This window comes from Macaca fascicularis, chromosome 5, assembly GCF_037993035.2.
Source record: "Macaca fascicularis isolate 582-1 chromosome 5, T2T-MFA8v1.1".
In the NCBI taxonomy this organism is placed as follows: Eukaryota; Metazoa; Chordata; class Mammalia; order Primates; family Cercopithecidae; genus Macaca; species Macaca fascicularis.
The window spans coordinates 173496258-173508594 of NC_088379.1; the positions used below are offsets into that span (position 1 = coordinate 173496258).

At 41.1% G+C, this 12337-nt stretch overlaps 1 protein-coding gene across 14 annotated transcripts in view; it reads left to right on the forward strand.

The window, feature by feature from the left end:
• The window catches only part of PALLD (palladin, cytoskeletal associated protein), a 434802-nt gene that overhangs the window by 168157 nt on the left and 254308 nt on the right, over window positions 1–12337 (forward strand). For all 14 annotated transcript variants that reach the window (XM_005556268.4, XM_005556266.4, XM_065545676.1 and 11 more), the window contains one exon: window positions 1968–2146. In XM_005556268.4, coding sequence (XP_005556325.3) covers window positions 1968–2146 — 179 coding nt within the window. The remainder of the gene's footprint in view (window positions 1–1967; window positions 2147–12337) is intronic.

A 12337-nucleotide genomic window follows, 5' to 3' on the forward strand; every position in this document is an offset into this window, starting at 1 on the left:
AACCTCTGTTGCATTTTTTTATGCTTCATTTTCCCCCAATAGGTGGTTTATATCTTTTTCATGGAAGGTAGAAACACTCTAATTCACAGTACCGACAGACAAACTCAACTAGTTTAGAGTTTAGCAGGCATTATTTCTTGTTACCTGTAGTAGGTAATGCAGTTCCTCACACATAGAAGAAGCTCCGTTAGTGTATATTCAGTTTATTTTAATCTGTTGAAGAAGACTTTAGCTTGGTCTTAAGGAAGAGTAGTTCCTAGATGGGATTAATGAAGAAGGTAAGGAGATGATTCCAAGGAGAAGAAAATGTGGGCACAGAAAAATAGGCAGGTAATATTTGAGGGCTATGTAAGGAGCAGTAAGTCCATGCAAATATTCGACAGAAACAGGGGATTAGTATAAGAAAACGATAGGGCCAAGTTATATGAAAGCCCACAATGACAGATCTGAAGTTTAGGGAGTGATTTATGTAGGGAAAAACTTCAAGAGCATTAATCTGATGACAGAATATAGAAAGAATTTATAGTCTGCTGGTGATGGAGAGACCAATTAAAACACTAAAGCCGTAGTTAATACTGATGGGTGAGGATCTGGACTAGGGCTTTGGAAAGATAACAGAAAAAAAAAGAGACTGGAGGATGACTCTGGGCTGGAAAGTTCTTCCAGACTTTATGACAACAAAGAAAACCATGCAGTGCCCCAGAATCAAGAAATACTGCCCTGCTCAATTGCCCCCAAAATAATATGGTTTGCATTGCATAGAATGCTCAGTTGGCTGATTATTTTATGTTCTTTAATTCCCCAGGTCTTATCTCTTCTTTGGTGAGAATCACATATTTAATGTTGAGTATGATTTCTGGGGTTGATACTCAGAATATTAGCAAACTCATTTGCTTTATTAACTTTATTTTCAAATTAAATTAGACAAAAACCTATATTATCCTACTCTAAACACAGAAAAAAAAGTCTTCCATGTCATATTTCACAAAAGGATGTGAAATCCAAGTAATTTTATAGGAAACTAGACTTAGAGAAAATCTCTAAGTGCTCATTAAGAGCTAAATGGACAATATTTTCCCAGAGAATTCAATCCTTTTAGTTGTAAGTGGTAGATTTCTACACATCTCTTTAAAAATAAATCCCATTTGGGTTTCTTTTTAGGGCAGCTTTGGGCTTTGTTTTGTTTTGTTTGTATGTTTGTTTCTTGGTAAAATGTAAAGGCAACCAAATGTTACTGAGAATTTGAGGTGCCGGGGGGAGAGGGGAGAGAGAGTGAGAGAACCTGTGTTCAAACAGTCTGGCAGCCTGAAATTTCCCACACGAAGGGCCTGATTGTTTGGGATAGGAAAAGTGCTGATCAGCAAGAATGAATTACAGCACAACTGCTATATCTCTCCACATCTTGGAGGCCAAGGCAGTCTGCTAGAAAGTTTTGTAAATATCAGAAATGTGGAAGGCATTAAATCTGTTACTGCTCAGCTGATCAGAAGTCTTAAGGTCAACAAAAATATTGCTGCCTGTGATTTTTTAACATGATGATAAGTTTCCTTTCATATATTAAATATTTTGAGCATAATGTTTATATTACTTTTCTATTTTCCTTTAGATAAGACTAATAGATAAAACTGTAATAAATGGAGGAGGTATTTGTTATAAAGCATTTTATAAGACACTGAATTTCTGTTCCTTTTATTTTATAACTGAAACGGTCTTTCTGAGTTTGACAGCGTCACTTGGGTTGATAAAATGTACAAGATGCTTTACAAAGAAAACCTATGGGAATTGTCTAGTCATTAATTTCACAGTCTAAATTGTAGAGTTTCCATTAGTAACACTGACACTGATTTTTTTTTAATCAAACAAACATAGTTTTGCATAGCAACTAGCCTTCACTTCTGCTTTATTGTTTTAAACATCACCATTTCCTTTCTTTCCCTCCTGTCCTTTGACCTCCATTTGGCCTGCAGATGGTTCTGTGAAGGGAAAGAACTGCACAACACTCCTGATATTCAAATCCACTGTGAGGGTGGGGACCTCCATACCCTGATCATAGCAGAGGCCTTTGAGGACGACACAGGTCGCTACACCTGTCTGGCTACGAATCCCAACGGCTCAGACACAACATCTGCTGAGGTGTTCATTGAAGGTAAGGAGGGGTGCCTTGTAATGGGGGATAAAGGTGTGTCAGTGGTCTAATCACTCCAGTATCTTGGGCGTGCAAATGTGCCTTTCCAATGCAAACAGCACAGTGGTGTTCTAAATCAAACTCCATTTCCCTGAAAACCTTTATAAATTGAACTGTTCCGACATTTAGGCACCCATCAACTATCCCTGATGTCAACATTTGTTCCTTTTAATGTAGAATGTTTCCACTCCATTAACTTGAATTATTTAAAATGTAAGGCATCCAAATTATTTTTGTCTTCCTCTAATAAATGAAGCATAGAAACATAATTGAAATATCATATCAAGCAAAGTTAAGCGATAAATGACTCAGGAAATCATTCATGAGAATTTTAAGTGATTGAATACTTTTAAATGTTCTCATTTTTACTAAATTCTAGAATTTTGCCTCTTTTGTTAAGACCCCATTATTCCTGCTAAATGCACTATAAACTTGCAATCACTAGGTGAGAATATTCAAGAATCAATGTTGTATTAAAGAGGGGTAAGCAGAGAATGAGCTATTTCTGTTGTTCTATTCATCTTTGACAGGATTCAATCTCCAGGGAGTTGAAAAACTTGATATCAAAGTATTATATTTTACATTTTTATTGTGTTTTGATCAATACCAATCATTTAGAATAGTTGGAAGTGTTTTAAGCACTGTAGTGTTTATACTGTTCCTAAATCCATAAATTGATGAATGCTCTGTTAACTGGTTGCTTTCAAAATAATAGTTAAAATATAGAAAGAATATTAAAATCCTTGAGGTCCGTACACTTTTTTTTAACTATTTAATAGCACCAATATCTTCATTATGTAGAGGTGAAGAAGGCAAGATGTGAGCCACCATTTATAGCTCCTTCAAGAACTGACCCACAGCAATTAGCTTTAGAAGTAGGGCCGGGTGAGGTGGCTCATGCCTGTAATCCCAGCACTTTGGGAGCCCGAGGCAGGAGGATTGCTTGAGGCCAGGAGTTTGAGACCAGACTGGGCAACATACTGAGACCCTATTTCCAAAAAAAACAAAAACACACACACACACACACACTTTTTTTAAAGTTAGCCTGGCCTGGTGGCATGTACCTGTACTCCCAGCTACTTAGGAGGCTGAGGAGGTGAGGAGGGAGGATTGCTTGAGTCCATGAGGTTGAGGTTACATTGAGCTATGATGACACCACTGCCCTCCAGCCTGGAAGACAGAGCAAGACCTCATCTCTTAAAAAGGAGAAAAATTTAAAAATAAAAAGTAACTATTACTGATGACTTAAAGTATGTACCTTTACTTGAGTGAAAGGATCCTCCACATTATCTATGTCAGCAAACATCTTGAAGTGCCTCAAGGGACCTTGTCCTGTTAATAAAAACAAACATTCTATATGTAGTAACAACCGATACTTACATGACACTTACAAAATGCACGCGCGCGCGCGCACACACACACACACACAATCATTTACACTTTGCCGTAGCCTACGAGATATTATTAGCGTTCCCTTTTTATAACTGAGGCCCAGAGAGGTAGAAGAAACTTGTTCAAAGTCACACAAGAATTTGAACCAAGACAGTCTTGCTCCAGGGTCGATATTAACCACTCTGTCATACAGATAGGTATTTCAAAGTGCTGCATGAATGAAAAGTGAATGACAAAAAGATGTTTAAAATTTCACTAATGAATTGGCAGTATTATTCAGGGGTGGCAAACTTCTTAAGGCATGTTAGAATACAGTGAAGGGAACTTAAACTTCCATAAAAATCCTGTCTGCTAATGATGATCAGATGTGTCCTCTAACAGGCAGAGCACTTTTAAATGAAATTCTTTATTTGCTTGCAAGATTGCTAGAAATATGGTAAGTTTTGGATTCTGCTGCTTTCATACTACAACTATTAAATGAAATCACATTAGATTTAAGTAAAAGCCTGTCAACTTAATTTAACCAAAATTTATTAAGGCCCTACTAAGTGCTACACAGTGCAGGTATAAATGTGGTTAAGAGACAATCCCTGATATCAAGGAGTTCTCAATCTAACAGCAGATAAACACATTTAAAAAAAAAAGCCGGGCCCAGTGGCTCACGCCTATAATCCCAGCACTTTGGGAGGCCAAGGAAGAGATCAAGACCAGCCTGGCCAACATGGTAAAACCCCGTCTCTACTAAAAATACAAAAATTAGCCGGGCGTGATGACGGGCACCTGTAGTCCAGCTACCCAGGAGGCTGAGGTACGAGAATCACTTAAACCTGGGAGACAGATGCTGCAGTGAGCCGAGATCATGCCTCTGTACTCCAGCCTGGGCAATAAAGTGAGGCTCAGTCTCAAAAACAAGCAAACAAACAAAAAAAGGAATGTAAAATGATAAAGTAATATTATAATAAGTGGTATAAGAGAAATCAAAAGCATTTTCAGAACTTATAAAAGTTAAATGCATGATATATAAGATATATATAAAATCATATATATATATATATATGTACTATAAAATGAGATATTTCACTGCCTCTTGAAACCAGCTGCAGAGTCCAACTGGGATAGACTCAAACTCTCACCACACTGATATTTAACTTTAAATGTCGTTCTTCTGTATAAAAGTCTCTGAACTGCCAGTCTTCTTCTGCCAGTCCTTTCAAATCATCTGCATGAGGTACTAAATATAAGAAAAGTATCCCTCTAGTTCTTTTTTTTTTTTTGAGACGGAGTCTCGCTCTGTCGCCCAGGCTGGAGTGCAGTGGCCGGATCTCAGCTCACTGCAAGCTCCGCCTCCCGGGTTTACGCCATTCTCCTGCCTCAGCCTCCCGATCCCTCTAGTTCTATATGCCACGTATGTATCATGTTCGGGACTTCAACAGAGATAGTGGATTTCTTCCAGTGCACAGCTTTCCATGTGACACTGCTGAACTTACCGAGACATCCAACGCCGTTGGGTACCTCTGACTGTAGATAGATCGTAGGTGACTTTAGATAAATTGAAGGGAGGTTAAGGAAGCTGGACATGGCAAGAATGAAGAGTTGTGAAGATTCAGTCTGCTAAGCCTAACATAAAGTGCTTTAGAAAACTGGCTCCTTGGCCTTGTGAAATATGAATAATTTTTTAAAAACAAAAGATTTTAGTGTTTTTATCCCTAAGAACAGTTATATGAAGTGGGAGAGAACCTCAGATAAATTCCTAGCCTCAACTTATGACTCAAAGTAAGAAATTTTTATATTTTACTTATTCTAGCACTAAATTCGATTCACCCATATTCCTACTGAATTGCTTCCTGAAGCATGTTATTACTACATCAGCTGTCGTTGGCAGCCTATCTATCAGAGGGTAGAAAGGTTTCTTGTTGAAATTAAAATCTCAGCAAAGCCTTCTCTGAAAGTTTAACAACCTACTAATTAAAAGCTGTCTAAATTCCACTGTCTCATGCATCAAGTTTTAGAATGATACAAAAGAGATTACAGCTTAAGAACAGTGGCTAGCATTCATTTAGTGTCACCTAGGAGCCAAGTACTGTTCTTCATTTTTACAGCGATTACCTCATTTCATCCTTACAAAAATCACTCCATTTAATTTTTTTTGTTTTTTTAAATTGACAAATAATAATTGTACATGGGGTATGTAGTTCTGCTTTGATATATATTACGTATAGTGATCAGATCAGGGTAATTAACATATCCATCATCTCAACATTTATCATTTCTTTGTGTTGAGACACTCAATATCCTCCTTCTAGCTATTTAAGACCATATAAGGTATTATTGTTTACTATAGTCATCCTGTAGTAGTATGGAACATTAGAACGTATTCCTCTTACACTTTCAGCTGTAATTTTGTATCCTTTAACAGTCTCTTCCTATCCTCTCCTTCTCCTTCCCCTTTCTAGCCCCTATTAGCCCCTGTTCTGCTTTTTTACTTCTATGAGATTAACTTTTTTTTTTTTTGAGATGGAGTCTCGCTCTGTCACTCAGGCTGGAGTGTAGTGGCGCAATCTCGGTTCACTGCAAGCTCTCCCTCCCGGATTCACGCCATTCTCCTGCCTCAGCCTCCCAAGTAGCTGGCACTACAGGCGCCCGCCAGCACGCCCGGCTAATTTTTTGTATTTTTAGTAGAGACGAGGTTTCACTGTGGTAGCCAGGACGGTCTCAATCTTCTGACCTCATGATCCGCCTGCCTCAGCCTCCCAGTGTGCTGGGATTACAGGCGTGAGCCACCACACCCAGCCAAGATTAACTTTTTTTAACAGAAAGTTAAACACTGCATGTTCTCACTCATGTGTGAAAACTAAAAATCAGCCTGTTTTATAGTTGAAGACACTGAAGTTTTAAGAGGCTAAGTAATGACCAAGATCACACATATACACACGTGCGCACACACACACACCTGGGAGTCAAGGATTCAAACCTAGGCAGTCTGACTCCTGAATCTGCCCTCTACCCTACAGCATAAAATCCAAATAAACTCATTATCACTAGGGCAGCTACAGTTCCTCGCCTTCATCTGGTAACAGGATTTCGGACCTGAGCATGGAATTTTTCAGGGCATACAGTTGAGCACTTTTCAGTCATTCTCAAGAACATAGTGAGTGACTACTGTAAGGGAGGCAGTGGTTCACCCTTGAGACACACAGCAGCGAACAAGCAGGCCTCTGCCCTCACTGCACGAACACTCCGGAAGACGGCCAGAGTAACCCAGTAAACTCATAAGGCATTCCGGCAGCGGCACATGGTGTGAGAGAAATAAAGGTGGCTGATGGGATGCGGTGATCAGGAAGGCCACTCCAAAGAGATGACATGTGGTCTCAGAAAGGAGCCTGAGAAGGAGCCAATAGGGAAGGCTGGGGAAAGAGCGCTCCAGACCAAGGGAACAAATACAGAGGCCCTGGTGAGGACAGCCAGATGTGCCCAAGGGGCAGGAGGAAGTCCGGGGTGACTGGAACATCAGATGGAGGAGGTAGCTCAGGGGCTTGGGCCGCAGCCGGGGTACGCGGGACACAGGGCCGAGGCTAAATCAAATTGAAAATCATGGAGGGTTTAAACTGATTCATATTTTCTAACTGACACTGTGGTTTATAATTGGGGATACCAGTAGAAGCCTATTGCTGGTGCCTCAGGAGGATGCGGCAGAGATGAGGGGAGTAAGTCACATTCGAATTGGGTTCAGAGGCAGGTCCAAAAGCCCTGCGGTGGTTCCACGTGGAGGCGAGGGGAGGAAAGGAATCAGGGATGACTCTGTGGTTTCAGCTGTACCGTTTGTGAGGACAATGGTGCCAATCTCTGAAATGAGGAAGACGGGAGAGGAACAGGATTAGAGACAGAAGGAATTAAGTGCTGTCTTTTGAGCATGCTGTGTGTGTGTGTGTGTGTGTGTGTGTGTGTGTGTGTGTGTGTGTGTGTGTGTGTTTGGAGATGGAGTCTCGCTCTGTTGCCCAGGCTGGAGCGTAGTGCTGTGATCTCGGCTCACTGCAATCTCCGCCTCCTGGGTTCAAGTGATTCTCTTGCCTCAGCCTCCCGAGTAGCTGGGACTACAGTCACGAGCCACCATGCCTGGCTAATTTTTGTATTTTTAGGAAATATGGGGTTTTGCCATAGTGGCCAGGCTGGTCTCAAACTCCTGACATCGAGTGATCCGCCCACCTCTGCCTCCCAGAGTGCTGGAATTACAGGCATGAGCCAGTGTGTCCAGTCTGAACATGCTGTGTTTGAAATCTCTACTTAGCCACGTGGATGTATCAGGCCGGTAGTTGCAGATATAACCATAGATGTCTAGAGCACAGGATGAGAATGCAGTATTTGGGGAGCATCAGGATATAGATGGCAACTAAAGCTGTAGGACTGGACACACCTCCAGACAGATCAGCTAGGGAGGAAGAGGGGATGGAGACGAGGAAGGGATCTGAGTGTGAGCCTGGGATACTTCTGCCTGTTGAAAGAGGAGTTGCCAGCAAACAAGATAAGAAGGAAAAGCTCCTAGGGTGCGAGAGAAACCAGGCAAATGGTGTAAGGGAAGGCAAGAGAGTTTCCAGAAGAGGGGGCTGCAAGCCGTGTCTGCTGCTTCGGAGAGCTCCAATCAGATGTGGGCCAGGAGGAAACCACTGGGGTCAGCAACAGTGGATGTTGTCAGCGATTTTAGCAAGAGGAGCTTGAGGAATCTGAACAGGGTCAAATATCAAATGGAACTGGCTGAGAAAAGTTTGTGAAATATGGAAAGAGAAGCAGCCAATAACAGATATTTGTTGGAGAAGTTTTGCTTAACCACCAACAGAGATAGGGGCTGGTATCTGGAATGGAGCATAGGGTCAAAAAAGATGGTTTTTACAGTGTGTGTGTTTTCAGGCAGGAGATACTAGAATATGTTTATAGGCTGAAGAAAATAGTGCAAGAGGGAAAAATAGATTATGCAGGAGGGAGGAGAATAAGATGGGGAAAGGAAATGGAATCTGTACTAGATGGTGAGAGGGTGCCCTCAAGAACTAGCTGGCAGAGGGAGCTTCTCAAGCATTTCCTATATAAATAGGAAAGATCCATGTAAACATGTAAAATAAATACAGACATCTCAATTTTCCACCACTGCCTCCCCCTGTGATTGTAAAATGAATTATACAGACTGTAAAATGAATAGCTTTATGAGCTCCAAAGAGGGCAGGATGGTGGCCCTGAAATGTGGGATGAAGGAAGCTGGATTAAGCTGGACCTTGTGGATAAAGAGGATTGGGGTCAGGAGGAGAGGAGGGCAGGGCAGCATTAAAAAGGTGGGGAAGGGAACCAGCGTGACACAGATTGGCAGGTCCTGTTTGACACAGGTTCTCAGTGCTACAAATAATCAGATAAAATGTGTACCCCTTTGAAGTGACATTGTGAAGTGTGTTGTGATGTGAAATGTGGAATTGTTCCTGGTAACCACATAGGGTAAAGCCTTTGGTGCCAGGACCACTGCCATGCCTCTCTAGGCATAGATTCCATTCACTGGGTTTTGAAAACTTTTGGAGAAAAGCTAAACCAGTTTAAGCACAGCTTTGGCCATTCTTCATGTTATCTATTTGAAAATAACTTTTCATGATATTTTATGATGGCTCTATGCTTTGGTTTCTTCATCTGGAGAAAATTAGATTGTTGTAAAGGTTGAATGAGTTAATCCACTGGGGTGGTACCTAGCACACAGCGTAGGCCATTATTATTTATAAATACCGTATTTTTATTTTTAAAAAGCTAAAATGTATGGATAAAAAGAAGATATAAAAGTCATGTCTAGGCCAGGCATGGTGGCTCATGCCTATAATCCCAGCACTTTGGGAGGCTGAGGCAGAAAAATCATTTAGTCCAGGAGTTCAAGACCAGCCAGAGCAATGTAGTGAGACCCCCATCTCTACAAAATTTAAAAAAAAAAAAATTTGCCAGGCATGATGGTGCACACCTGTAGTCCCAGCTACTTGGAAGGCTGAGGTGGGAGGGTCACTTGAGCCCAGCAGGTCAAGGGAGAAGTAGCTGGGATGGCACCACTGCACTCTAGCCTGGGTGATGAAGTGAGACACTGTCTCAAAAAAATAAAAAAGCATATCTAATCCCACTGCCTTATGAAAGTCACTCTTAATATTTTTATCTTTCCAATTTTTTTCCTACATATGAGTACTTAAATTTTGCTGTATCTACTCTTTTGAACTCTGTTATTTTTTTTTCAATTTAAACTACTCTGTCACAGACACCTTTACATGTCATTAAATGTTCTTTAAAAGCATTTTAATTCCTTTGTAGTCGTTCATCATTTATAAAGTTATGTGTCACTGACATTGCTTCAGTTATTCTGATCTGTGAATGATTCTTGCTGTGTTGGTAATTATAGCAACTGATTTAAAAGAGAGGAAAAGAAGCAAATAATAGAAATGAGAGAAAGGATGTATTTATTCCTCAAATCTTGAAAGGCAAAATATGCATAAAAGGATAAACTCCATGACTCAGTTCAGTAAAGTCAGTTAGAGATTTAAAACATATCTATACAATATATAAACATATTATGTTTATTTTATTTTTATATTTTATATATTTTACTTATATATATTAATTATATATATAATATGTATTTTTTAATGGTTGATATCCACCTCTGTGAAGACATCCTTCTTGAAGTTGAAGCTATGTGTTGATTCACATCTAGTTTATTTCTACTCAGAAATATATTTTTTCAAGGAAGATATCAGATAGACAAAAAATAAAAATAATTACAACATAGCGTTTTCATAAGTATGAGGAAATGGACATTTTGATATATTGTAATTTTATACGTATCTCTGGGGAGGTGTAAAAACATGGAAATGATATATCCAATAACATTGGAATGATAAAATTATGGTAAATCCATATACATGAATTTGAAGCAACCATTAGACAATCATGAAGTGCCTATTTACTGACATGTAAAGGCATTTTACAAGAACTAAGTGGGAGAAAAAGCAATAATGGAACAGTATACATAGCATTGTCTGTGTCCACAGAGATAAACTTTGGAAGAACGTATTCCAATAGTTTCTAGGTGGTGGTATTCCAAATGATTTTTTTCCTCTCATTTTTGCTTCCATGTATTTCCTGGGTCTTTTCCCACCAGAAAGTATTACATTGGGTAGCTTTTGTTTGTTTGTTTGTTTTTGAGACAGAGTCTCCCTATGTCGCCCAGGCTGGAGGGCAATGGCTGGATCTCCGCTCACTGCAACCTCCTCCTCCTGGGTTCACGTCATTCTCCTGTCTCAGCCTCCCGAGTAGCTGGGACTACAGGCGCCCGCCACCACACCTGGCTAATTTTTTTTGTATTTTTAGTAGAGATGGGGTTTCACCATGTTAGCCAGGATGGTCTCAATCTCCTGACCTTGTGATCTGCCCGCCTCAGCCTCCCAAAGTGCTGGGATTACAGGCGTGAGCCACCGCACCCGGTCAGCTAAGTTTTTAAAATGAAAAGGGAGCACCTTTTAAATTCAAGACAGGAGACTCATTTTTGTGACACTTCCACTGGCCAAAGCCCAGAGCATGATCGTCGGCGTGTGATTCCTTCACTCCGTGTGGGAGGCAGAATAGGAAAAGCTAAGGTTTAGGCAGGTCAATGTTAGGTGAACAGATGATAGTAACTACAAGGACTAGAACATGTAACTCTTTCAGATTGGAGCCTACATCCAAAACTGAAAGTGACGGTTAATAAAGACGGAGGAAGATTTTTTGTTTGTTTGTTTGTTTTCCCCTGACCAGCAGGTGCAAAGCAGATGACTGAAGTGGGCACAGATTGGGAGAGGAGGGAGAACCGCCCTGAGGGGAAGGCAGGGAACTGGCTGGCGCAGAGAGGGAGATTTGATCTGCCTCCGTTTGCAAGAACTGCTCTGACACCTGAGACAAAAAGTGACTTTCAGATTTCACAAGGGTTGGACAGGTGTGCAAAAGTTAGCAAATGTGTGCTTATTTCAGGGGGCACCAGCCTTTTTGGCCCCTTCTTCCTTTGAAAATCAGCTGGAAAAAAGTAGCAAGAATGGCTTTCTAAAGACAGGTCATCAGAAGGAATTTTTTTTTTTTTTAAATGGTTGAAACATTTTGAATCTGGTGAAAAGTAACTGTTCACTCTCCACAGTTTTTGGCTACCTTGAGAGTGTCTGTGATAACTTCCATATGATTTTTGCCACCCCTCCCTTTCTCCTAAATGCTTTTATAATTCCAATAAAATGGTCTCTCTGGTTATCCCCGACCTTCTGATCGCCTTCCCTGGCTTTTCCTCAGGGACTCTCAGCTCCCCGCACCTCCTCACCACAGAGAAAACTTTCTTCTTGCCCGTAACTTGTTTTTGATGGTTTGTTGTTTGCTCCCTTTGTGTCCCTACTCCGCCAGTTAATCCTGAACACTGACTTTTCCCAGTCTCCACTCGCGGTGCCTACACGACCAGGTTCAAACAGGTCAGCCCCAGCGTCCAGGTCCTGCCTGTGTTTCCAGATTTGCCTCCCGTTACTGCCCCCAGCCTGCTGCTCTTCTCTCCTTCACGATCTGCGCCTCGTCCCCAGACAAGTGTTACCCCTTCCCAGTTCTATCTCTTCATGCCAGCAGAAGCCTGGAAGGTGTGTGTGGGCAAGGCACGAAGCTAGGCCCTCTGAGGAACCCACATGTGCCCACCTCATGAAGGTCACGTGGTGTGGGGGGAAGGTCACAGACCACGAGGCTCAACCACAG